The 25,410-nt window shown below is 40.1% G+C and overlaps 3 protein-coding genes, 1 long non-coding RNA gene and 1 other non-coding gene across 5 annotated transcripts; 2 read left to right on the top strand and 3 right to left on the bottom strand.

Annotated features, from left to right (window-relative positions):
* Positions 1 to 42: 42 nt before the first annotated feature.
* LOC101167060 (phosphorylase b kinase gamma catalytic chain, skeletal muscle/heart isoform) lies at positions 43 to 11,289 on the top strand. Its single transcript, XM_011482587.3, has 10 exons — positions 43 to 360; positions 1,153 to 1,300; positions 2,851 to 3,029; positions 3,138 to 3,192; positions 3,270 to 3,335; positions 3,423 to 3,586; positions 9,510 to 9,600; positions 9,974 to 10,127; positions 10,207 to 10,332; positions 10,524 to 11,289. Exons 2-10 carry the CDS (start codon positions 1,218 to 1,220, stop codon positions 10,788 to 10,790), a joined length of 1,185 nt encoding a protein of 394 aa, XP_011480889.1. The 5' UTR covers positions 43 to 360; positions 1,153 to 1,217; the 3' UTR covers positions 10,791 to 11,289.
* Positions 11,290 to 11,357: 68 nt separating this feature from the next.
* On the bottom strand, positions 11,358 to 12,331 carry LOC111948437 (uncharacterized). The gene is made up of 2 exons (XR_002874447.2): positions 12,040 to 12,331; positions 11,358 to 11,678 (listed from the first exon to the last, which is right to left on the bottom strand). It is a non-coding gene; the product is annotated as an uncharacterized LOC111948437 (long non-coding RNA).
* On the bottom strand, positions 11,830 to 11,967 carry LOC111948544 (small nucleolar RNA SNORA15). Its single transcript, XR_002874557.1, has one exon. It is a non-coding gene; the product is annotated as a small nucleolar RNA SNORA15 (small nucleolar RNA).
* Positions 12,332 to 14,111: 1,780 nt separating the features above from the next.
* On the top strand, positions 14,112 to 16,870 carry psph (phosphoserine phosphatase). The gene is made up of 6 exons (XM_004075426.4): positions 14,112 to 14,267; positions 14,816 to 14,959; positions 15,050 to 15,184; positions 15,923 to 16,068; positions 16,146 to 16,294; positions 16,373 to 16,870. The coding sequence occupies exons 1-6, from the start codon at positions 14,116 to 14,118 to the stop codon at positions 16,481 to 16,483; spliced, it is 837 nt and encodes a 278-aa protein (XP_004075474.2). The 5' UTR covers positions 14,112 to 14,115; the 3' UTR covers positions 16,484 to 16,870.
* A 1-nt stretch (position 16,871) lies between these two features.
* nipsnap2 (nipsnap homolog 2) lies at positions 16,872 to 23,632 on the bottom strand. The gene is made up of 10 exons (XM_011482589.4): positions 23,473 to 23,632; positions 22,362 to 22,501; positions 22,246 to 22,291; positions 22,020 to 22,114; positions 21,737 to 21,807; positions 21,507 to 21,647; positions 20,367 to 20,398; positions 18,580 to 18,674; positions 17,848 to 17,931; positions 16,872 to 17,751 (listed from the first exon to the last, which is right to left on the bottom strand). Exons 1-10 carry the CDS (start codon positions 23,568 to 23,570, stop codon positions 17,687 to 17,689), a joined length of 867 nt encoding a protein of 288 aa, XP_011480891.1. The 5' UTR covers positions 23,571 to 23,632; the 3' UTR covers positions 16,872 to 17,686.
* Between the last annotated feature and the right edge of the window lie 1,778 nt (positions 23,633 to 25,410).

The following is a 25,410-nucleotide window of genomic DNA, read 5'->3' as shown; positions in this document are numbered from 1 at the left end:
ATTTTGGCCTGCTAGTTCTTTAAATAGAAACTAGGAGCTGTTACAACTCAGCGGTCCAGCAACTGTTGTGTCACTCCAGAACGGTGCACGTGCAGTAACCTGTCTCTGAATGCTAAAGGTGAGAAAAGGGACCGTCTTCTCACAGCATGGATCCCAGTTTTTGTTATGTTGATTCGCCTAGGCTGCCTGAGAAGCAGCCGTGTATTTTTGGCGTGTGACATTAAAGCTCGTCTTATACGACGTGGAAGCGGCCACCCCACACACGCGTGCAGCAGCAGTCGGAGCGGACCGGACTGGTTTTAATCTCTGCAGAGCGATCACACTAAGGATGAAAAGGATTTTTTAACACGGACAAGAACGGTGAGTGTTTTCAGGTGTTGCTTCGCTGGAAATGGAAAAAAAATGGCAGTGAATGACCCCTTACATGAGTGTGATTCCGTTTTAGTGCACGGACATTTATAGATTTATTTTCTTCTCATCGTTATAGTTTAAAAGGTACAAAAGTATTTTTAAGTGACTTTTTCAAAACTAAGGTAATACAGAAGTTTAGTTAGTTTAGAGATCTATGGAGAGCAGGAAACAACCGGCACACTTGACCCCGATTAATCAGATCTAAGTGACCCAAACTGGAGAGTATTGGACTATAAGGGTTGAAATAAGTCAAAATGTAGTTTGACACTGATGGAATGTCATGAGATGTTTTTTCTTTTTTTAAATATAAATCTGGTATATAAGTTTAAATACTAGCAAATATGAATTCTAAAGAAATGTAAAGGGTGAAAGGAACCAGTTTTCTAGAAACTGATGTGATGATCTTTGATAAAAGGGACAAACAAACACACTGCTTTTAATGTTAAAATGAAAAATAACCAAAGTACAAGTGTTGATGACATAGGACTGAATTGCTCACAACATGAAACGTGATTGTTCTATACTTGAACTAATGTTTAAAAATAAATCATAACGTAAAGGTGATGCTTGTAGCTTAAAGCTTTGTGTTTTAGCAGTAAAAGTCAAAATTTAGAAACTGAATCTGCTAGCAATCCTTAAACATTTGATTGTGTAAATGACCAGTATTGTGCGTTATAACACACATGCAGAGTTTCTGTGTGGATCTGAGTTGTGTTTGTGGTGTGTTTGCTCCTGCGGCAGCCTTTTGTGAGCCGTGAGAGGAGGGGAGTTGTGCACATTCAGTGGTGAAGCTTTGTCGCTCCATCATGACCAAAGAGGAGGAAATCCCAGACTGGGTTGGAGCCAAGGAGTTCTATGATAAGTATGAGCCCAAAGAGATCCTGGGCAGGTAATATGACCTCCACACAATAACAAAAATGAGATGCAATACGGGGAACTTTCTTTTAATCCAAAGAGTTGCAGTAAGATGCAAGTTGAACTTGTTTCTGCAGAACTTCTCTACCACACAAAAGAAGTGCACAGAAAAACTTGAATAGTTGACGTCATTACCACTGTTGAACTGCATTTCTTAAAAGATTTTTGAACTTTCAAGCATTGCATCATGACACTTTAGCTTCAAAATGAATACAGTTCTGCAAAAAGGAAAGGGGAGTTGGTCTAAAAAGAGTTGACTGTAAAATCTTGAGCATGATGTTGTTGGCCAATAAAAAGGTAATTACCAGAAGATGGCGTTAGTGCCTAAAGTGGAAAAATGGGTTGAGGTGATGCTCAGCATTTATAATATGGAGAAAATGACACCGTCACTCCAGTTTAATTCTATTCGGACAGGATGGCTACAGTACATTAGACAATCGAGATCTGACTTTGAGTAGGCCTGATGTGAGATCTCTGAATGCAAGTACTGTGTAAATACTGTATATATATTATGGATTGCAAATAGAGATCTGACAGAGCCGTTTAGATAATAATAAGGACTCACACCCCAGTTGAGTTACAGTGTTACTGCATATTTCACTGTCTTGTATTTAATTTCTTTTCTTTTTAAGTACAGGTGTTTACATTTACATTTTATGTGGATCAATCATTCTTACAAGGGTCTTCATTTTTTTTTCCCATTTGTGAAAAACTATCTGTTTTAAATGTAACACAGTAGTCTAAAGTTTCCCAAAACCCTAACAAAAAATAAATGACAAAAAAAACCCAAAGAGAACTGGCTTCCCTGGTTTCCCTTTAGTTTCCAAGAAATGAGCATTGCCGTAACTCCTCACCAGCTCCTACATGCCAGCATTCTTTTGTAAAGTTAATTAATAGTTTAATGCTGCTTGAACAGCAAATGCTGCCAGGATTTGGAGCTAAACGTTGTTGAAAAATAGCTTTTGTGCTGTTGTATTAAATAATTTATCCAATTTTCTAGCACTTTAGAATCTTGTGTTCTTATCTTGGTTTCATTAAGTTCCACGAATGTCCAGAAAGGTTCTTACAGTCCCAAAATCAGCACACCAAACTTAGAACATGACGTAGAACTAAAAGTTTGTCATAAGTAGTAAATTATTTACATTATTAGTCCACTTTTCCTGTCAGTTAGTGCTGCACACTCCTTCATCCTGATCACAAAAGCTTTCTAAGACGGAAACATTTATGGTAGAAAATGAGCAAAAAAAAGTAGGAGGTACATAAAAAATGTACTTTTAGAAGTAACATAAGATGAGTGCCTCTGGATAAAACAGCAGAAACTGCAGGTAAAGTGGTAAATGACTAAAAGAGCCTTGAGGAAGGTTTGCAGTTCTTGATAAGAAATACAAAGAAGTGTCTGTTTTTGTCTTTTGTTGTTACAAATACAGGTTCAGTATTTGTCGTCACATACAGGAAAGCATTTTCAGATGTGTGACTTTGATTTGACCCTATTCCTTAACCTTGGTGTCCTGTTGTCCTGGTCAGGGGAGTAAGCAGTGTGGTGCGCCGCTGTTTGGACAAGCGGACGTCTCAAGAGTATGCGGTGAAGATCATCGACATCACCCCCTCTGACAAGATGAGCCCACAGCAGATCGAGGAGATCCGGGAGGCAACGGTGAAGGAGATCTACATCCTGAAGAAGGTTTGCGGGCAGGAGAACATCAGTAAGCTCATCCCATAGATGAGGCTGCAGGCTTATTCATTTGGTCATGTTCAATGGTCTATTCTGCACTTTTTGCCCATTTATTTATCAAATTCTCGTTTTTTTTTAGTACAGCTCAAAGACAGTTATGAGTCGAAGTCCTTTTACTTCCTGGTTTTTGACCTGTAAGTATATATTTTACATGATAACGTGAACTTAAATGCTCAAGGCTTGACTAACAGTTTTATTTTCCTTTCCCCAGAATGAGAAAAGGTGAACTTTTTGACTACCTCACAGAGAAAGTTACTCTGAGTGAGAAGGAAACCAGGTTGGTCAGAGTTCTGAACAGAGACGACTTTTTTTATTTATTTATTTTTTACAACCTTGATTATTTATTGTGCTTTACTTGTTTAAGAAAGATCATGCGAGCTTTGCTGGAGGTGGTCCAGTTTCTTCACGCCCAGAACATTGTCCACAGAGACCTAAAGCCTGAGAACATCCTCTTAGATGACAACATGAACATCAAACTCACAGATTTTGGATTTGCAGTGCAAATCGAGCCAGGACAGACGCTCAGAGGTGAGCTTACGTAAAGCAAACAACAATAACCCTTGTGCTATCTTAGATGACCCCACCCTTGCATTGACGTGTTCTCCCTACCATGACAAAGGTGGATAAAGGTGGAAAGATTTCATGTAATCCATGGACACCAGTGAAGATCAAGAATCATTGAAGAAAAAAGGTTCAGAACACTGTCTAGTGGGTCTAGATGACCCAACTCTCAATATTAAAGTGCCTAGGATAGCACAAGGGATAATAAACCCAAAATAACCAGTCCAACTGCTTAGTCAAAATATCATAGGTTCATTAAAAGGTTAATATTAACTGAGCAAAAAATAAATAAAAAAAGGAATTAAAAAAATTATACAACTTGCTCTGGTCTAAAGGGTATGACTGATGTCCCCTTCAGATTGGTTAGTATCTTTGCAGCCTGCAGTGTTCTCGCCAGAGCACCAGCTGTTGGCGGAGAATCTGGATCTGATTGCACAACACGCTTCCTGCAATGAGCGGTACAGGACACTCCGATCTGCAAGCTACAGTCTCAGATGCTTGCAGGGCACTGACCTTTAAAGCAGCCGTCTCAGAAAGCGTTAGATCATTGGCAGCAGGAGCTGGCGAGTCAACTGTCGCATGAACCTGTGTCCGTCACATGGGCTGTATTGTATTTATATGAAAATTGCCCTTTGACTGGTCTACATAGACAAATATCTGAAGCTGAAGCTAATCATTGTGACTCTTAATGGTTCTTTTTTCTCTTTTTTTGCTGCAGTTTTTCTCAGGTTTGAATCAATTGTTTTAAGGTGGATTGAAGTTGTACTATTTTTACACAATAACTTTATAATAGCTTGTATGATTACAGAAACTCATGAGGAATTTCATATTTTTTATGAATTAACTTTGTTTCAGTTAAATCAGGACTTTATAACTTTTCAAAAACCTTGACGTCTTTAGATATTAATTTGATGATTGTTCAATTAGGTACAGCAGGTTTATGCTCACTGGCCACTTTATTAGGTACACCTGTCCCACTGCTCATTAATGCCAATTTCTATGTCAGCCAATCACATGGCAGCAACTCAATACATTTAGGCATGTAGACATATTTTTTTCATTTAACCTTTATTTACCCAGGAATTGTCCCATTGAGATTAAGAATCTCTTTTTCGAGGGAGTCCTGGCTAGAGGGGAAACAATAAATTACATTTACAATAAAAATGTCAACATTAAAAACAAATAAAAATTAGAACTCATGTAAAACAGGTACAGTTAAAAGTGACTTTCTCCTCAAATTTCAGCTTGGATTTAAAAATATTCAGAGGAATGAGTTCTTTTAATTTCCATCTTTTCTGTAGAGTGTTCCATGTGGAGGGGGCAGAAAAGACAAAAGCCTTTTTCCCCAGTTCTGTACGAGCAAATGGAACGGCGAGCGATAGATGGTCATTTGAGCGCAGTCCGTATGATTCCACAGTCCTCAGCTTGATCAGGCTGCAAATGTAGGAAGGTAAAAGTCCAAGAAGAGATTTGTAAATAAAAATGCACCAGTGTGTGAACCTCCTGGTGGACAGAGAAGACCATCCCACTCGAGAGTACAGTTCACAATGATGAGTCGAGGCCTTGCAGTTTGTCACAAACCTCAAAGCGGCGTGATACACAGAATCAATCTTGCTCAAACATTGGGCTGTTGCATTCATATATAAAAGGTCTCCATAATCTAAAATGGATAAGAAAGTTGCTGTGACAAGTCGTTTTTTAATCCCAAATGAAAAACAACACTTGTTTCGAAATAAAAAACCCAGTTTCAATTTCAGTTTCCTAACAAGATTTTCAATGTGGGGCTTGAATGAGAGTGCATCATCAATCAAGATTCCCAGATATTTGTACACGTGAACCAACTCAATTTCATTTCCTTCTAGAGTGGAAACTGTAAGGAAACCCTGTGGTGTTTTTCTAGAGTTTGAGAACAGCATTAATTTGGTTTTGTCTGCATTAACCGTTAATTTTAGCTGGAGAAATGTGTGCTGTACCGTATCAAAAGCTTTTTGCAGATATTTAACAGCAGTGGTAGGGGATGGGTCAAAGCAGTAAATAATTGTGTCATCAGCATAAAAATGCATATTTGTATGAGACACATTTTGATCTATATTATTTATATACATGACAAATAGGAGGGGTCCTAATACAGAACCCTGTGGCACCCCCGTGTGTACATTTAAGAATTCAGAACACAAACCGTCCTGTCTAACACATTGGGTTCTGTTCTTCATGTAATTTGTGAGCCAGGAGACTGCATGATCTGAAAGGCCAAAACTGATAAGTCTTTGTTTTAACACAATGTGATCCACAGTGTCAAATGCTTTTGATAAATCAATGAAGAGTGCAGCACAGTACTGCTTATTGTCAAGAGCAACAAGAATGTCATTTATCACTTTTGTAGCAGCAGTAATGGTACTGTGCTTTTTCCTGAAACCCGACTGTAATGTTGAGAGAAGCTCATTTGAGTATAAAAACTCTTTGAGTTGCTCGCACACAAGAGATTCAAGGATTTTTGACAAGACACACAAATTGGAGATTGGCCTGTAGTTGGTTAAAACTGCTGGGTCACCTCCTTTTAAGTGGGGAGTAACAAAAGCTGACTTCCAGATGGAAGGAATTTCTTGAGTTTCAATTGACAGATTAAAAAGTGTTGTAAGAGGCTGAGCAATAAAATCAGCAGCCATTTTTAAAGAGAAAGGCTCTATCAGATCTGGCCCGGGAGGTTTTCTGTGGTTCAGAGTTTTAAGAGCTTTATGAACTTGATTTACAGTAAAAGGTACAAATGTAAAGGGTTCACCGGAAAACATAGAAGAGTTTACACTGTGGGGCACTGAGGCAGCTCCTTTGTAGTCAGAGCAGGAGCCAGATGATATAAAATGATTATTGAAACAATTTAAAACCTCAGTTCTGTCATAAACTGGGACTGAGTTTTTTAAAACAAATGAAGGAAGATCATGTGAACTTTTGTTCACAGAGAAGGATTTTATCACCTTCCAAAATTTCTGCGGATTGTTGAGATGCTCAGTTGTGACAGATAGATAATATTCTGATTTAGCTTTTTTAATGAATGAAGTGCATTTGTTTCTCAGTTGTCTAAAGGTGGACCAGTCCCTGGCTAAGTCTGTTTTTCTGGCTTTGGCCCAAGCCCTATTCCGAAGGTGAATGATGTCCGATAGCTCTCGGGTGAACCAAGGATTATCTCGTCCTTTCACTCTAAATTTCTTCATTGGAGCATGTTTATTTATAATCTTTTCAAAGTTGCCCTTAAAAAATGACCAAGCTAACTCAACATTGGGCGTTAGGCCTATGCGCTCCCAGTTAACCAAGGATAAATCATGACGGTAGGCTTGTTCATTAAATTTCTTGAAATTTCTCCTAATGACGATGCGTGGTTTACATTTGGGGATTTTTGCGTCTCTGCATGCAGCAACAACACAGTGATCACTCAAATCATTACAGAAAACACCCGCAGATGAAAATTTGTGTGGAGCATTTGTTAGAATTAAATCAATCAAAGTAGACTTTTCTGGACATTTAGTATTTGGCCTAGTTGGCTGACTAATCAACTGGCTAAGATTTATAGAGTCACAGAGGGATTTAAAGTCTTCAGAGGCCGTACTTGACCAGTCCCAGTTGAAATCTCCGACCATTAACAGTTCGCCATAATTTATCCTGGAGAGAAGATCTTTTAAAGATGATAGTGCCTCCTTGGTGGCAGATGGGGGCCTATAGCACCCCACTACTGTTATGGACAGGGATTTGGCTAATTTCACATTCAAGACTAAAAGCTCCAACTGTTTAGGGATGGACTTGGACATGACTGTTGATGCTTCAAATCTAGATTTAACATAGATGGCTACACCACCACCTTTTTTTGGCCTGTCTGTTCGATACACATTGTATCCATTTACATTTATGTCTTCATTTGTGATAGATTTAGTCAGCCACGTCTCAGAGATAATCACAATGTCCGCTTCAGTTGATGTAAACCAAATTTTAACCATGTCCATTTTGGGAGCCAAGCTGCGCACATTAAGATGAATAATTTTGAGCCCAGATATCAACTTTAAATCAGTAGGTGTCTGAATACATTGCACTTCAGGCCCTGGGTTTGGCTGCACATTTCCAGATAAAAGTAAAAGTAGAATTATCATCAATCTTTGCTTTACATTACATTTCAATACAGTATTATTATATGTAGAGGCCAGTTCATACAAAGTAAGAAAATTTTGGAGTTTAGGTAGCACTGTAGATTTATCTGTCCAAAAGTTTGGGTCCATGACCAGATGAGGCTGTGGTAGCCCATACACAGCATTAGAAGTACCGCTATTGAAAGAGTCCAAGAACCACATTCTGTTGTTATGGGTACTCACCCAGGGAGCATTGTTAGGCCTCAAGTCCCAGACTCCCAACAAACATATCAAGAAAATGAAGAGTGCCATTTTGTCCACTTGCAGTGCAGATTTGCAGTTTAGGTCAGACTGCATCTGGAGGTAAGCATTGACAGCCGAGCTGGGGCTGGAGATTGGCAGTGCAGGCCGAGCTGGAGCTGGAGATTGGCCGTGTAGGCCGAGCTGAAGCTGAGCTGGGGCTGGAGATTGGCAGTGCAGGCCTAGCTGGAGCTGGAGATTGGCCGTGTAGGCCGAGCTGGAGCTGGAGCTGGAGATTGGCAGTGCAGGCCTAGCTGGAGCTGGAGATTGGCAGTGCAGACCTAGCTGGAGCTGGAGCTGGAGATTGGCAGTGCAGGCCTAGCTGGAGCTGGAGATTGGCCGTGTAGGCCGAGCTGGAGCTGGAGCTGGAGATTGTGTCTGCGCTTTCATGGAACAACCTGCTGCAGGTGGTGTTTCAACGTCGCCCGTGTTCTGTCCTGTAGGTGTGTCTGTCATATATGGGCTTTGTCCAAATTCCTGCCCTAAAAAGCTTTACAGTGCTGGACTATGTGGTGCCCTGGATTTTAAAAGCAATTCAAATGCAATTCTGGATTATAACCGCCAATCTAGTGAGAATTGTGCACACTGGTTTTTCGCAGAGACTTCTAGAAAATTTCTAGGGCACTGGATTTTGGAATTGTAGATTCGGACAGCACTACAAAATGGCCAACGCACTATATAGAGCACTATATAGTTAGTAGTGAAGAAATTCGGATAAAGCCACAGTCAATGTGTTCTCTGGACTCAAACTGCCTCCACAGTCACCAGATCTCAACCCAATAAATCATCTTTGTGATGTGGTAGATCGGGGAGATCGGCATCATGGATGTGCAGCCGACAAATCTGCAGCAACTGTGTGATGCTGTCATGTCAATATGGACCAAACTCTGAGGAATCTTTCTGGTACCTTGTTAAATCTATGCCACAAAACATAAAGGCAGTTCTGAAGACAAAAGAGTCCAACCTGGCTGGTATACCTAATAAAATTACCGGTGGATTTATTATGATTTAGATTTATTAGTGTACACTTTTACTAATGGTGATTGGAAAATTACGTCATACATTATCCTGTATTTTAGAGGTTTAATGTACTTGTTTTAGTAACTTTACCGGAATATAAATATTGCTATTTGAGAACTTTATTTTTAAAGCGCCAGCTTGAATCAATAGTTCTTTAAACTGTTTTTTATTCATGACTGCAGCAGCTTCAATGATTACGTACCTGGTATCATTCAGCAAAAAATGTTTTGTCTTGCAACACGCAGTCTTGGCGTTGTCCTGTTTTATTTTTTCTAAATAACTTTTCCTGATCCAATAAACATTGTTTGCATGTACAACTCAACATTTTACCAAAATATGCTTCTTATTTTCTTCAAAAAACTACAAATGCAGGTTTAAGTTAATAAAATGTTAAGAAATTAGCCCTTTTTAAATAAATAAATAACTGATAAAACTACTTCTGTGTGCCTGTAATGCAGAGGTGTACGGGACGCCCGTTTACCTCGCCCCTGAGATTATCGAGTGCTCCATGGATGCCAGTCACGCGGGCTATTGGACAGCTGTGGACATGTGAGTGGCCATGGGTTTTCTCCAAGCACACCGGCTTCCACCCACAGTCCAAACTGATGCGGCAATTGGTGACTCTAAATTATTATAAATTTCCCTTAGGGGTGACTGTGTGTGTGCGCTTCAGCGTCTGTGTTGCCCTGCAATGCACGGGTTACAAATCCAGCATGCACCGTGCCTTCACCCAACAGTAGCCGTGATAGGCTCCAGCAACCCTGTGACCCCAAAAGGAATTAAGGGGAATAGGAAAAACCTGTGAACTGATGAGATACATTTATAAGCTTTTTTTTTTTTTAATGATCTGGGGTTATAAATGTTGGACAAAAAGAATATTTGGACATTTCAAACTGAGCCGTCACCTGATCCGTGTTTGCAGATGGAGTTCGGGTGTTATCATGTATACGCTGCTCGCGGGCTCTCCTCCCTTCTGGCACAGAAAACAGATGCTGATGCTGCGCATGATTTTAGCAGGAAACTACGACTTCTCTTCTCCTGAGTGGGAGGACCGTTCAGACACCGTCAAAGATTTGGTAGGTTGACCGTTTGTCTATAAACTGTATATGTAAACATTCATTTACTGTACCTGTGTGTGTGTGGTTTCTCTCACAGATCTCACGCATGTTGGTGGTGGATCCAAGTAGGCGTTTCACTGCTGCTGATGCTCTCAACCACCCCTTCTTCTCACAATATGTAGTGAACGAAGTCCGACAGTTTAGTCCATACAGGCGATTTAAGGTGAGATTAATTCATGTGTAAACCCGGAAGTTAATTTTAAACAATATTAATTCAGGGAACATAATAAGACTGAACCAGTTTGAGATAAAGAATCTTTGTTCCACAACTGTATGTCATACTCGTCTCAAGTATTTAAAAGTATAGTACAATAGGATCAATGATCCACTTGCATTGATTCCTTTCTCCATCAGGTTATCTGCATAACAGTGCTCGCCACCATGCGCATCTACTGCAACTACCGCCGTGCCAAACCCGTCACCAAGGAGGTGATCCAGAGCGACCCGTACGCCGTCAAGCCCATCCGCAAGCTCATCGACGCCTGCGCATTTAAAATCTACGGCCACTGGGTCAAGAAGGGCCAAACTCAGAACAGAGCGGCGCTTTTTGAGAACGCTCCAAAGGCCATTCTGCTGTCGTTAGCTGCTGAAGCGGACAAGCAGGGCCAACAAAGTTGGTAAAAGGCCGACAGGACTGAAATACAACTACACGCTCATTTTAAAAAACTCAAAAGAAATTAGCTTAAGCATGTTGTGCCCAAAGTTTTGACTCTAAAATTTAGAATCAACATATATATATATGGTGCTATAGTGGGGATGCTTTTGATTTTTGGCTTGTTTCCTGCTCTTCATCTGTTCCAACAGCTGATAAAGAAATGTCCCCTTGCTTCAAACAAGAAAGGCCTCAAGACGCTGTTATCTTAAGATCTGTTTTCCATGTCATTTTAGAGACATATTTTTTTTAACAATGTCTTTTTGTCTTATGAATGTCATAACTGAAGTGTTGAAAGCAAAACCAGATCATGGGTTCAGGTGACTTGGATATTACAAACAGAACAGTGAGCGTAATTCTCCTGGGTGAACTTTACAGCCCTAACAAAAACAGAAAACTTCCCTTAAACCTGAGCACTTTCAATGTTTTACTAATAATGTCAATATTAAAAATCTATCTTGTATTTTAGACCGTGGTTCTGCAGAATTTTTCATCTTTTGCAAAAAGATTGAAATCAGACATTAAAACACAAACAGTTGTAGGATTAATCAGTTTATTGAAGTAGTCTTTAGAGGGGAAACAGTCACAAATATTCACAGCACAAGATGTTCCTCATACTGAGAACCAGAACTGAACAGGACAGCGTGGATGACCTGTAGGACTGCAGTGGGGGAGTGACATGCAAGTCAGATGTGATGTTTGATCTTGAGGGTGGTGAACAGTACAAAATCATTTGTGCTTCATTACGAGAAACACAAAAACATGTAGGTGATCAAGGGGGGGGGGGGGGGGGGGGGGTGAATGAGCACCCAGTGATTACCACAGACAGGAGATGAGAGCTTCTGTCCTCTGTTGCTCTGAAAACAACCAGAGTAAGAAAATATTAGGACCATACATTTCACCCATGTAAGAAATCAGGAGTCAACATTGTTTGTCTTTTTTGCCCCAACAACACATGAAGACCACATGCTTTCCATTAAAAGTTAACTTTTCCTGTTCTTTAAACATCTGTGTACTCATTTCTGCGTAGCTGAACAGCGCTGGTTTGGAGCATCTGTCCAATCACTAGGCAGAAATGAGGCTTGGCTTTTGCATGGTGTCTGACTGTCTCCAGCACAGGCCAGCTGAGGCAGAATTCAGCCATGCTTCAATGATCAGAAATTATCACAAGGACACCGCAGAATTAAAAGAGCATCAAATGGGACAGTCCAAACCTACCAGAAGTCAGGGTCCGTTTGCGGTCTCCAGGCAGTGTCCACGAGATGATCATGATCATGGGTCTCTTTTTCAAACATGTGATGATGACCACGCACGTGCTCGTTAACATACAACTGAAGGCAGCTAACCAAGCCTTTCAGGGGTTAATAAAAGCTCAAAAATTTCACTTCTCGGATTTAAGAACTTAAATTTAATAATGCTAAAATAACAAAAGTTACGTTTTTCAAAGAACTAAAATCTAAAGCTCACCTTTCAGTCTAACGTGGTCGCCTCTTCCTGCTTTATCCGCTTCTTCTTCTTCTTTATTCAAACTGTCCCGTGCAATGCTGCCCCCTACAGCTGAAAGGGAGTCATTACCTTTCAGGAGCAAATGGCTGTTTATCCAGGTACTGAATGAATTTTAATCCAAAGCTGTACAGCTTTAAATTTTGTCTTCCATCAACAGATCCTATCTTTATGTCTTTTTAATTCATTTTTACTTTTTTTCTTGGCCAGCATGAAATTGTGCTTGTCATTTAAACCCAGTAACTTACAATGCTGCCCCTGAGAAGATGGCTTTATGCTGTGTTTCTTACTAATGTGTACAGTGACATTTAAATAATAATGATACTGTTGATTCAGATTTGAGCTGTTATACGGTATCCCTACAGAGCTTTATCATATTAGGCTGATTCTGAATCTGCACAATATCTGAGACTCCTTTAAAATCAGTGTTTAGTCGCCTCTCCTGAGTTTTAACTTGGAAAAAACAGGCAAGCATAAATGTTCACTGATAACATTTCCTAATTTAAAGAAGGTAGTACCCCTTGACTATTGTTATCAGCAACTGTATAAATTGATCGTTGTTTTAATAATGTTTGAAATTAATAAACTAAAGTTAAGTAAGTCTGACTTTAGATTTTACTTGTAGTGTTCCTGTTTCATACAGCAGATCTGACACAAATACATAGTGTTCCAAATTTACAGAGCTCTGGACATGACATTCCCAAAAAATATTGTTCCCTCAAATTAGTATTTTGAGCACACAAATGACTAGTTTGTGGCCACAAATGAGCATTTTATTAGCATTTCGTGCAAATAAGTTAAGATTTTATGTACACAAATTAGCATCTTGTGTGCACAAATTGGTATTTTGTGCACATTGTCACAAAACAGGCAGACGGTTGGTTGAAATTGCAGCAGGTTTATTAGCTTAGCCAAAAGTCCACAAAGCTAAATCAGGGTCAGACAGGCAAAGGTCAACAGTGGGTATGGGAGCATCAGAGAAGAAACTAGAGTTGTCAGGATCCAGAAGAGATTCGGGGCAGGCAAACTGAGTCAGCAAGGTCAGGAAATCAGAAGATCAGGTCTGGATACAACGCTCTGTAATGAAGGCAGAGTGACACAAACAATACTTTGCACTCGGTGAGGCTCAGTACAGTTTGAAAGGGATCTGTGAGTGATTGCAAATGAAAGTCCGGTATGTGGCATCCAAAAACTGTGTGCTGGGGTTGCTGGGAGATGTAGTGCGTTCTGAACTGTGGAGACAGTTCCTGCCGGTGACCAGAGGAGGAGACAGACTTCTGACACACATAAAGTAGTAGTAGTAAGTGTTGATAAAGGAATCAAAAAATAAATTACTCTGATGGCTATAGAGCCCTGGACATGGCATTAAAAAATTGTTCCCTCAAATCAGCATTTTATGTGCAAAATTCCAATTTGAGAGAACAATTTAATTATTTATAGTTTATGTGTCCAGGACTCTGCTATACTGATTACTTAAAATGAAACTTAATCTCCTGAAAAACATTTTTTTAAGTATTTGATAAACATTAAAAAGTTATATGGACACATTATTGTCAAAATTGCCAATGTGTCAAATAAAAAACGAACCTTGTTTCCTAAGCTTTGTTGATGGCAAAAGAGGACTGTTGTGATTTATAAATAGGAAAAGAAACAGTAAAAAAAAAAAAGTCAGCATCATCTGGAATACAATACATATTTCTAAAAATAAAATGGCGGTTTCAAACTTTTTGAAACTTTTTTCTTCAAACAAAAGTCCTGCACATCATTAAATCTTTGTCCGCTGGTGACGTCATGGAACAAAACCAGCGTGGAGAGTGGGCGTGGCTTACGCGGCCTCGCTCTGATTGGTTCCCCGTGCGGCTCCTGTCTTCCTCTTTACTGTTCCATCTAAGCGGCTCGGTGTGGGTTCTGCTGGATGTTCCCTCTCAGCTCTCCGTGTTCTGGTAGGTGTCATTGGACTACTTCTTCACGGGAAGGGGTTCTGAAGACGCTGTGGGGAAATTTTGTCGACCGATCGCGACTAGAAAAAAAAGTGGAGCGGCAAAAAAACACGGTTTATCAGATTTTAAAAGTTCATTTGGGAAATGTTTACAGCTTGTGTCTTAAAACAGTCGAGCTCTGACAGCAAAAGGGAGTGTGACTTGTCTGCCCCCCCCCCCCGTCTCTGCATTCGCTGTAGGTTTGTGCTCGTTCTTCGGTGGGGAGTGTATGGGAGGGGGGGGGGGGGGGTGACGCAACATCATCAGAGGATGTCTGACCATCCATAGATCCATCCATACCACATGACCCAGCCGCGCGGCGTCCTGTCTCTTCTGCTTAGTTTGTTTGTTTTAAATGGCTTAAGCTCCACTGGTTCATTTGTAGTGTTTGCTGCTCCACTGGTCGAAAGGCATCCACTACACCCAAAGAGCCTCACGTTAAGACAACAATGGACTCCCTTTGCTGATGTCACCTGAACTAAAGTAACTCTGAGAACTTTGTCTATTCCCAGCATGATGACAACTCTTGATCAAACTAAGGAGCTCTTCAGGAGAGCAGATGCCGTCTGCTTTGATGTGGACAGCACAGTCATTAAAGAAGAAGGCATCGATGAGCTCGCCAAGTTCTGTGGTGTTGGGGACGCGGTCAGAGAGATGTATGTGCCAGCACCCACTTTCATGTAGTTTAAAAGTTGTTATAGTTGGATGATTTTTTTTTTCTTCTCCTATTCTTCTTCCTGTCTTAGGACTCGGAAAGCCATGGGGGGCTCGGTGACATTCAAGAAGGCCCTCACTGACCGCCTCTCCACCATCCGATGTTCCAGAGAGCAAGTAAACAAACTGATAACCGACCACCCACCTCAGCTGACTCCAGGCATCAGGTGGGGGTGCAAAGACTTGGATGAATTCAGTCAATAGATCTTGTTTTCTGCTGCAACCATCAACTGTAGAAGAGAACTGGACTGGACAAACCCACACCCTGGCAGCCAAAACCCCATAGACTTTTATTGAGAAATAATCAGTGATTATATTTGTCAGAATAACCTTTCTTGCTCTGCTACATCGTTTTAACACATTCTTGCTAATACTACTTTTTCTCTCTATTGCAAGTCATTCAAAGTGGCCCATCAGATGCCTCAGTAAAAGCATGTGATGCCTTGAATGTTCCTCCTTCAAGGTTTGACAAATTCTCCTCATCCCGCTTTCATTGGCCTTGCAACAAGCTCACTCCTGATTGGCGGCAGTAGTTGCCACAGAAACTTCGACTCGGGCCAATCACTGCTTACTTGCGTCGTCTAGCTCCAGCATGGGGGCTGAGTTGGCTTCATTTCGCTGGAGCAGGGAGTAAGGCATTTCCTACGTCACACTCGCTCAGTCCAGTTCTGTTATACAGTCAATGGCTGCAACTCAAACTGCATTTGTCTCAGTGTCTCACTTGTTTTGTTTTTGGTTCTTTTTTCTCACCTTTTTTTTTTAAGCAATAATTTTCAATGAAATTACACTCAAAAATATTTTAAAGGGTTGCAACATTTAGTTTGATTTCAAATGACAGTAGTTCATCAAATTCCTCACTAAAGGTGTTTAAATGTTAAAAGAAATCTTCATTTATTTTTGTCCAGGGAGCTTGTGGACCGTCTGCATGAGCTCAACATAAAGGTGTTCCTTGTTTCAGGTGGCTTCCGCTGCATCGTAGAACACGTGGCGTCTCAGCTAAATATTCCTCTGCAGCACGTCTATGCCAACCGGCTCAAGTTCTACTTTAACGGTAAAAGCGTAAAGACGCAGGTTTTCTGAGGCTCCACCGCTCTACTCGTCTTAAACGTCTCCATAAAAATTCCCCAGGAGAGTATGCTGGTTTTGACGAGAGTCAGCCAACAGCTGAGAGCGGCGGCAAAGGAAAAGTGATAAGCATGCTGAAGGAGCAATATGGCTTCAAGACGGTTGTGATGATTGGAGACGGGGCCACCGATCTGGAAGCTTGTCCTCCAGCTGTGAGTCTTTCAGTTCATAATTTTTTTTTTTTTTAATTTCAAGTTCCTATACATCTGATGGATGCTTCTCCCCCTCAGAGTGCCTTCATTGGGTTTGGCGGGAATGTGGTGAGGCCACAGGTCAAGGAGAGATGTTCGTGGTTCGTGACGAGTTTCGGGGAGCTTCTAAAGGAGCTGGAGAAAATCTAAAGATACTGAAAGAAAAAAATAATAGTAATTTAACCTTTTATATTTGCACCCAAAGGGTGTGTGCCGAGAGTAGTTTTAACTACTGCACACTTTTATTCCTCAAACTAAAAGCTTTTTATAACGATTGCTTTGTTTTACTAAAGTTAAATTGTGCCAGAAAAAAAAACTGCTCAATTTTTATACTAAAATACTAAAAAGAAACAATAAAAACACTGTATGGAGAAGATTGAAGTAGTTTTGCACATTTCACAACAAAGCCTCTACATAAGTTAACCTTTATGGCATGATGTGCAATGAGAGATGTTCTGTATAAAAAGCTGTTACCCTCTTGTCATGGTTCTGTAAGGAGCACCTGCTGCAATAAAGATGAGGAAAAAAACACAACAACCCCAAGATGAACGTTTAATTTTCTACCATTGTGTCTTCTGTTACATTGTTCCTGCAATAACAGAAATATCATGTGGTTCCATCCATTGATTACAGTTAAAGAGCAGGACTGGCTGTCTTCTGTCAGAATTCATGCTTCCAACGGAAATGACTGGACTTTTAAAAACGGATGTTTGAAACCCGGCATGCTTGTTTCACAAGAGGAAAGGTGGAAGCGGTTACCAACACGGCGCCATGAAGCAGGATCATACGGGGCATACAGAACTAAAACCACACAGGGAGAAACTCAGCAGTTTGCACATCTAAAAGTATGACACCCACTTTGTGCACCACGTCACAGTTGGCAAAGAAAAGGACTTTTTGTCAAATTAATATATTTAAATCTGCATAAATAAATAAATAAATGGCTACTGCAGTAAACAATGTACTTTTCCCCCTTTTCTGATCCCACATTTACCACATAGCTGCCGCCTCTTTCAAGTAACTTTGGTTCGCTCTTAATTTAAAAACGATTTCTCTTAAAGGCCCTGTTTTAATCTGACGCCACATGATGTGCTCTATGGCCGTCAGGAGGTTTTAATTGGGCCAAAAGTATTCATCCTGTTCCAAAACGTGGAATGCACAGAGCTCGCTACCCTTCAGGAATGAATTAAAACCACAGATAAACGTCTTAGCGATGTCTAAATGGCATCGGGAAGAAAAAGGAGAAGGGAAAAGTACGTTTAGCAGCAATGACAGGAGGTGGAACCCGTGACGCCCACACTCTGCTGCGTGGCTGTAACATTCTCAGGGGTGCAGCTGGATTTTCCACACGCCTCACTGCAGCGGCGAGGCCTTCAGCGGGATCATGATCCGAGACTCCATGTGCTGTATGAGAGGCACTGCAGGGAAGGCGTAATGTGTGGATGTCAAGGTGACAAACACAGAAAGTGCTTTTCCAAACGTTTTTCTTGTCAAAGCAGTTGATTTGTGCTCACCTGTGTAATACACAGCCTCATGCCAGCCCTCCTGGTGCCAGGCGCCGTTTCTCGTCTCTTCACGGGACTGCAGGTCTTCATAAGCTGCAGCCACAAAGTAACGTTTATAGGAAAAGTCACAGCATACTTAATCGACCTTTCTTTTTTGTAATCTCAAAACCACGATGAATTATCTGATTAAGTATGAAGACAGATGTTTTTTCCATTGATCAGTTTTGCAGCAACACTATTTTGGCCTCAATTTACAGCTAAATGAGACAAAGAAGTTACTCAGGGCAAAGAAAACTGAGAATGGGAGAAACTTTAGACCCAGAGAAGCTGATAATTATTGAGGTTCAATAGCTAATTAATAATTAACAAATAAATGGACGTTTTGGTGTGTTTCATAAAAAGTTGACCAAAATTTGATCAAATATTTGAAATGTCCCCGGAGACTAAATGTGGTTTCCACACAAACCCGGCGGGGTTCAGTTAAAAAACTCACTTATGGATATAATTAAGGGAATATGTAAGGGGTTGAACTCTGAAATGCACAAAAGAAAAGGCTGAAAAAAATGTCATAAAATTCATTTAATTAACATTGTAGTTGATTGAAAGTGTGATTCTTTTTTAAATCTCAATTTATGGATGACTTGAGATGACAAAAAAAGCACAACTTGTCTACAAAAGGAGTTCATGAAACAGGTGATGGAGTTGAGCACGATCTCATGGAGCACTAGCATAGAGTCGTACCCCAGAGGTGATGGACCATGTAGAGATCACCGATCTGTGAGAAAAAGCCTCCGACCGCCTCTTTGTTACGCTGCCGGTGACGGATCCCTCGGGCCCTGCAAACAGCAACTTCAGTGTTGGAAAAAACAACAATAAAAACGATAAAGAAATACTCAGAAATGGAGTTTTAAACTCCAATTCTTTTATATATATCCACCATCATGAGGAAAATACTCTGAGAACATGTTAAAAACAGGATCATTGAGTCATTAAGCAGTCCTCGTCTGTTAGCCTCACTTTTTCATGTTTTTAGGACTTTAGTCCTCAGCAACAATTTGCTAAAATTGCTGTCTTGATATACAAGACTACAGATGACAGCAATAATTATAAACATAAGTAAAATAAAACAAAGGGAAAGAGAAAACTACACTCCTCCAAAAGAGGTATTTTTGTAAAAGGATTGCCCCGTCCACCTCAAACAGTTGTTTAAAAATGAGTCCCATTCCTCTCCTCTTTTGATCTATTGTAAAAGCGATCCCAGTGGTCTTTTAATTAGGATTATTTCATTTTTAGCCAAAAAACAAAAACAAAAAACGGTAGTTTTCCAGGACATAGTTTCTGTGGGGCGGCAGGAGTTCATCAGAAATTCATCTCAGAGTTGTGATCGGGACTGTTGGCACAGAAGTAAGCCTCCGCTGATTTCCCATCATCCCTCTGCTTACACTCCCTCCCAGAACAATGGTGAGCCATGTCAGAGCTTTCCACCTGTACAGTTTTGAGCCGGATGCCAGTTCAAAGACGTACGTGGATCCATTTGTCTGCAAGTGGAGCAGAAAGGAGCGGAGCGGGGAGTTTAAGCTTGTCTATTGTAGTTTGTACAGAACAAATACAATATTTTTCCAAAGGGCAATTTTTTGTTTGCTCCCGATTCACAACAATTTGAATAAAGCAATAGTCAGAGATGCAACTTTGAGCTGAATCTTCCTGTATGTCCTCCATCATCTAAAGAAATCTCACAAGAACATTTTAACCCAAAATTACACTTCTGAGCATGTCTTTATTCAAACTGTGGTGAATCCAGAGTAGACGAAAAATACTGTTTGTATAAGATTGTATTTGTAGTACGATGGGCGGACCACAGGCTCCCTGCTGCGCTCCATTCTGATGCATCTTCTTGAAGACAAATAGATCCATTCACGTCTTCATTTTCCTCGTCTGAGCCGCTATCTGGCTCCAAACTGAACGGCGCGAAAGCTCCAATATCGCTCACCATTCATGTTGCACCGCTAAAGTTAGGTTGGGGGTCTGAGGGGCTGTAAGCTAGGGAGAAAGTGTGTAAACAGATAGCTGGGTTATGGGTGGCGGTTATGGGGGAAGGGTTGCTCTGCAGCAACGGTCCAGACCACATCTCAGATGAACTCCTGCTGCTCTGCAGAAACTATGTCCTAGAAAGCAACACAGGTTTTTAGTGTTTGCCTAAAAAACATCCTAATCATGATTAAAAGATCACTGAGAAGGATTTTACACTAGAACAAAAGGAAGTGGGACTTTAAAGAATCTATTTTATTTTTCACGTGAATCCATCCTAACTGACACACACACAGATCTGTAACCAGTCTAAATCAACCATCATGCTCACAGGTATACACTACTTCACGTTTTAATCTAGGTTGAAGTGCAAGGGAGCGGGGTATCAAACCTAGAGCCTGGGTGGAATGGCTCCTGGGATGAGAGCGGTTTCAGGTAGTGCAACTGTTCTGTGACTACAGTCTAATGCAATCCAATCTAATGAAATCAGGCTGGCTTACCAGTAATTACCCCACTCGATCATGGTTCCTGGCTGCAGGGGGGAGAGCACAAAGTTATTTATGACAATGAAAACCGCCCAGAAGAAAGCTTTCCAATCTTCCCTCTAGTTTCCAGGTCAAATATGTCACTACAGATAAATGGGAGAGGCATAACCCTGGTGGTTTGTCATCGCAGATAAGTTGCAATAACAAGAACATCCAGAAAGTTTGGTTCACTGGAGCATGAAGAATGCTGCTCTTCAGGTGTGACATCAGACAAAAAGGATGCATTCATGATATATGATCATGGATCATATGCTGAGAAACATCTCTAAGCTAGGAGTAGATGACGACACAAAACACTTGATTTTCTGACAAAGCTGACATCCCAGCCAGGGATATTATAAACAGGCATTGGGTTATATTTTTACTTAGTTTAAATTGCAATTTGCCAACAAAACTTGCTAAAAAAAAGCTGGTAAGTCGATTCTGTCCAGATTGCGCAATAACGTTTTGGATACAAATTCCCAACATAAAAAAGCCAAGAAAAAGGCATTCTGAAACAAGTTTATAGGTACACGGTGTATCTGATATTTAAATGCAAAAGTAACCAGAATAAAATCATCACATTTTACACGTCTTATGCTTAATACAACATTATTTTTTTTTTAGCTGAACTACAGTAATCATAAAAGCACTTTCAAGGTTCAGTTTGGCTCTGGAGACTTTGAAGAACAACTTAATCCACACAACATGTCTGTTATGGATAAAAAGGAACAAACTAAGCAAAATGTGTAACATTTAGTACTTTGAGAACCTAGTAGAACTTTGTGTTCAAGTGAAACAATAAAACAGGATGATGGGTAATTCTCATTCCTTGAAAATATGACTATCGTTTCAACAATTCTCAGAAAAATTGGACACGCAAATGAACTAACTGATCAAATGTTTTTGCAATGGATTCATTTAGTAAATTTAAGCAAAGCCTGTTTTCTATTGTTCTAAATAACTGAACTGGATCCCAAAAAAACCATTTCAAGAAAATCTTTATTATTCTGTGTTGATAAATAAATGATAACTGTGCGATATGGAGAGTGCAGATGCAGACAGAAAAACAGATTTGTATTGAATGCAGTATGTCATAAACGGTATGTTACTCACCCTGAGCTGGTAAGACCTGAGCTCATAGATGTTGGGTCCTTCTCTGGGAACAGGCTCATTCCAGAAGCTGAACTCCAGCAGAAGCTGATTCCTGCGGGACAGCAGCATCTTTCCTCGCTCCTTCCTGTAGGCAGTGAACTCCTGGCACGGAGTGACGAGCAATCAATAGGTCTTCTCCAGCTGTTTTCCAACAATACAGCAATAAACGGGAATGGTAGCATGCTGGCTACCTTGTTCTGTCTGAGTTTGTTCATCACTTCTGTTAGGGCTGGATATCCTCCTCTGTAACGCCACAGATGGACTGGAAGAAGAGCGTCTCATAAATGCAGCAGCTCATAAAATTTCTGGGTATAAATGGAGCTCCGCTGTTAGATTTTCTGTTGTCCAGGGAAATAAAAGCTCTAAAATCACATTTTAGCAACTGATTTTCATTTATCTGTATGAAAATTAATATGCAGTATGACTGGAAGCAAATCTTATGCTGCAGATATGAGTTGATGTCAGTAATCCTACCAGCCTGGTCTTGTTCTCCATACCAGGTATTCCAGGTTCCCACCAGCTCACAGGGGTAGTACTTATCAGCATGAATGGTTGGCAAAACGTCCTCGCTGGGATGAACAGGAGACCAGTTTGACCAAACATTAAAAAAGATTAGATTTATAATTGATTTTTAACATTAACAACACATTCAGGCTGCTTCCAAACTACTTCTGACCACACGGGAGAAGATTTAACTCACCAAAGTTTGTTGTACGCATCCAGGCACTCAGGTTTGACATTATGGACTGAAAGTAGAAATAATTTGACCTCACAGGAGATGCTGCAGTTGTCAATCAAGGCTTTTGACAAACTTACACTGAATTTTGTAGAGGTTGCTCTCCTCGTTTTTGGTCAGGAGGTTGGCGTGTGCGTCTTTTCTGGGATCTACTTTCCTGACAAACAGGGATTTGAACCAGCTGTCCTCACTGCACGCGTGGCTGGATGCTGTGAAGCCTCTAGAGACACAAAGAAGCCGTCATGAGCGGGCGGGCGGATGGACGGATGGATGGATGGATGGATGGAGATGGATGGATGGATGGATGGATGGATGGATGGATGGATGGATGGATGGAGATGGATGGATGGATGGATGGATGGATGGATGGATCTTCTGCTACCAAGAAGCAGAAGAGCTCAGTTAAAAGAAAAAAGTTTTTTGCAAAGGATAATATCACAATAAAGTGGAAACATATCAAAGTACCAACGATTACATTAAAAAAAAAGAATAAACTAAAACAAGTTAATGTATTGGAAAAACTGACTGCATTCCTTATTATTGAGGTAAATGCTTTTAACGAGAAATCGAACATAAGAATATTTAAGTTAAATGAATATTTTACATGCTTGGAGACATGATGTACCCAAACATGACAATGGATCCATAAACTAACAACTGAATGGAAGACAGATCAATAAAGACATTTGATATTTAAATTATTTTTGTTTCCGTTTTTACCTCCTGTCGTTGTCCTTTTTTATTTGTTTTGTTTGTTTATGGTGTGTGGTAACAGTTCATTGGTTTTGCTTTGTTTGTACAATTGAAATTTTAATAATTTTAATAAAGTTATCAAAAAAACGTTATGTTTGAAGAACACCAAATTTGTGAAATTACTATTATTATTTAGCAAAACTCATTAAAATAAGAAACTGACCTTGAAGATTGGCAGTGTTCTCCAACAATAGGTGACAGAAAGTCACAATATTTTTTCACTACCAATATCACATCTGCGCTAGACATATTGGGGTGATTTAATAAAAAAGACGTCAAGTAAAAAGATTTAAGCTAAAAGAGCCAAATGTTGTCTACGACTAGCTGCTAGCTGGTGGTGACAAGCTAGCTCTTAAAAAAACGAACAAAAACTATATTCAGCAGCCAGCATCAAACATTACGGAGATTCTACTGAAACACCAAGGTAAAACCACCCACCTGACCCAAAATACGTGCTGTCCGGCTGTGTGCGCCCCATTCTTGGCCGGACCAACCCCCCTGCAGACTTTCTGAAGGACTCCCGTCGCCATCTTCATCTGAGCTCAGGAAGTACCAAAGCTGACCACCAGGTGGCGGCAAAGCACCAAACCACCTCGTTTACAGCAGCAATGCATCTTTCAGTGAGATTGTGGAAATAAATGGCTAAATCTACCCAATAATTTTTTTAAATTACACTGTAACATTCTTATGCACAAAATTTCAGACAGGTTAGATATTTGATAATATTTGAGTACGATCTAATTCAGTTCTTTTGAACATTCAGATAACAGAGAACATTCAGCCCCCCCCCCCCCCCCCCCCCCCCCCCCCCCCAAAAAAAAAGAACATGTCTGGCAATGATTTTCTGGCCCCTTGAGGATTCTAAAAGCAGATATTATTTCCAGCTAAAGTTATTGCATTATCTCCAAAACAACCCTGCCAACAACAGCCAGTTTAGTCAGATAATAGCAGCCTTCAAAAATTCAAATTAAAGCTTCATCATGCCAAAGAAAAACAAATGCATAAATGGGATCAGACATTCATATATTTCTTGTGTCCAGGCCTATTTAACAGAATTGGAAAACAGCCGTTCTATATTGTACAAAAGCCAAATTCTTGCAAAAGTAATGGGCACTACATCATCTGCTAGTGGGCCAACCGACGTCTTGTCATGGACATAATTCAAATGCCAGAACACATGATGGCATGTGTACTAATGTTGCACATACGATAGCAAACTTGCAGATGTCAAGAGTATCATTAAAAATGAACATTTTTGACAGACAATGGACAATGTGGTTTTATTATCACTATCCTTTTTAAAGAAATAGGCCTACAAGAATAAAAAGCATTGCAAAACATTGTCTGCAAATGGTATAACACAATGGCTCCATGGTAAAAGAGCCAAACAACAAATGTGTGTAATCCATTCATTCATTCATTCATTCATTCATTCATTCATTCATTCATTCATTCATTCATTCATTCATTCATTCATTCATTCATTCATTCATTTATTCATTCGTTCATCTTCTAAACCCGTTCTGTCCTTTTCGGGGTCACGGGGCTGCCTGAGCCTACAGTATTCGTAGGCGTTGGCAGAGGAAAACCTGGAAAGTCTGTCGCAGGGCAATGTTTGTAAGCAACCTGTATAGCACTTTTCTACTTTCGAAGGCCCAAAGCGCTTTACAGTCGCAGTCCCATTCACGCATTTACACACACATTCACACACACATTCACACAATGATGGCGACTGTGCTGCCGTTGCATATATATATGCAACATATATATATATGCAACATATATATATGTTGCATATATATATGTGCAACATATATATGTATATATATATACATATATGTATATATATATATATGTGTATATAATGTTTTACAGTATACAATAGTACTACAGTATAAAAGCTTAACTTTGAAGCCGTGCAAAAACTAATCCTTTGAAAATAAAATTAAACTTTGGTGACTTTGTTCCTTTTTTATTTTGACAGGTGTTGGTTTGTCATGGCACAGCAAACAGAGGTGTCGTTCAAAAAATAATAATGTTTATTTTGGTTATGAATAGCCTATCATGACCTCTAACAACATGTGTGTTGTTTTAATCTTTAGAGCCCATAGCAACACAGGATCAATGTTACTCCAGGAGATCATTATTTTTTAAGAGACGAAAATGGTTTGACTTTCTTTTCTTGAAATACATGTAAATATTATGCCAAGGTCAGTAATTTGCCATAAAAACAGAAAATTTCACTGTTTTTGTTTTGGTTTTAGTGTCTTTAGATGTTGAAAAGTTAAGGATGCAGTCACATTTTCCAAAAACACCCTCAGGATTTTTAGGAGGCCGTCTCAAGTAGATCTTGTGTTGTAAAAGTTGAAGACCATA

This window comes from Oryzias latipes, chromosome 13 (assembly GCF_053564925.1).
Source record: "Oryzias latipes strain Hd-rR chromosome 13, Olatipes_Hd-rR_3.1".
Taxonomy (NCBI): Eukaryota; Metazoa; Chordata; class Actinopteri; order Beloniformes; family Adrianichthyidae; genus Oryzias; species Oryzias latipes.
This window is presented reverse-complemented; position numbering and strand designations above follow the sequence as displayed.

Bases quoted from the DNA above. Each gene is read 5' to 3' on its own strand.
- LOC101167060 (XM_011482587.3), top strand. From the start codon at position 1,218: ATGACCAAAGAGGAGGAAATCCCAGACTGGGTTGGAGCCAAGGAGTTC. The intron at 3,336-3,422 runs GTTGGTCAGAGT...TACTTGTTTAAG, and splicing joins CTGAGTGAGAAGGAAACCAG to AAAGATCATGCGAGCTTTGC. The intron at 3,587-9,509 runs GTGAGCTTACGT...CCTGTAATGCAG, and splicing joins GCCAGGACAGACGCTCAGAG to AGGTGTACGGGACGCCCGTT.
- psph (XM_004075426.4), top strand. From the start codon at position 14,116: ATGGAACAAAACCAGCGTGGAGAGTGGGCGTGGCTTACGCGGCCTCGC. The intron at 15,185-15,922 runs GTGGGGGTGCAA...ATTTTTGTCCAG, and splicing joins CAGCTGACTCCAGGCATCAG to GGAGCTTGTGGACCGTCTGC. The intron at 16,295-16,372 runs GTGAGTCTTTCA...TCTCCCCCTCAG, and splicing joins TGGAAGCTTGTCCTCCAGCT to AGTGCCTTCATTGGGTTTGG.
- nipsnap2 (XM_011482589.4), bottom strand. From the start codon at position 23,570: ATGAAGATGGCGACGGGAGTCCTTCAGAAAGTCTGCAGGGGGGTTGGT. The intron at 21,808-22,019 runs GTAGGATTACTG...CTCTTCTTCCAG, and splicing joins TGGAGAACAAGACCAGGCTG to TCCATCTGTGGCGTTACAGA. The intron at 17,752-17,847 runs GTGAGCACAAAT...CCTTCCCTGCAG, and splicing joins TGAGGCTGTGTATTACACAG to TGCCTCTCATACAGCACATG.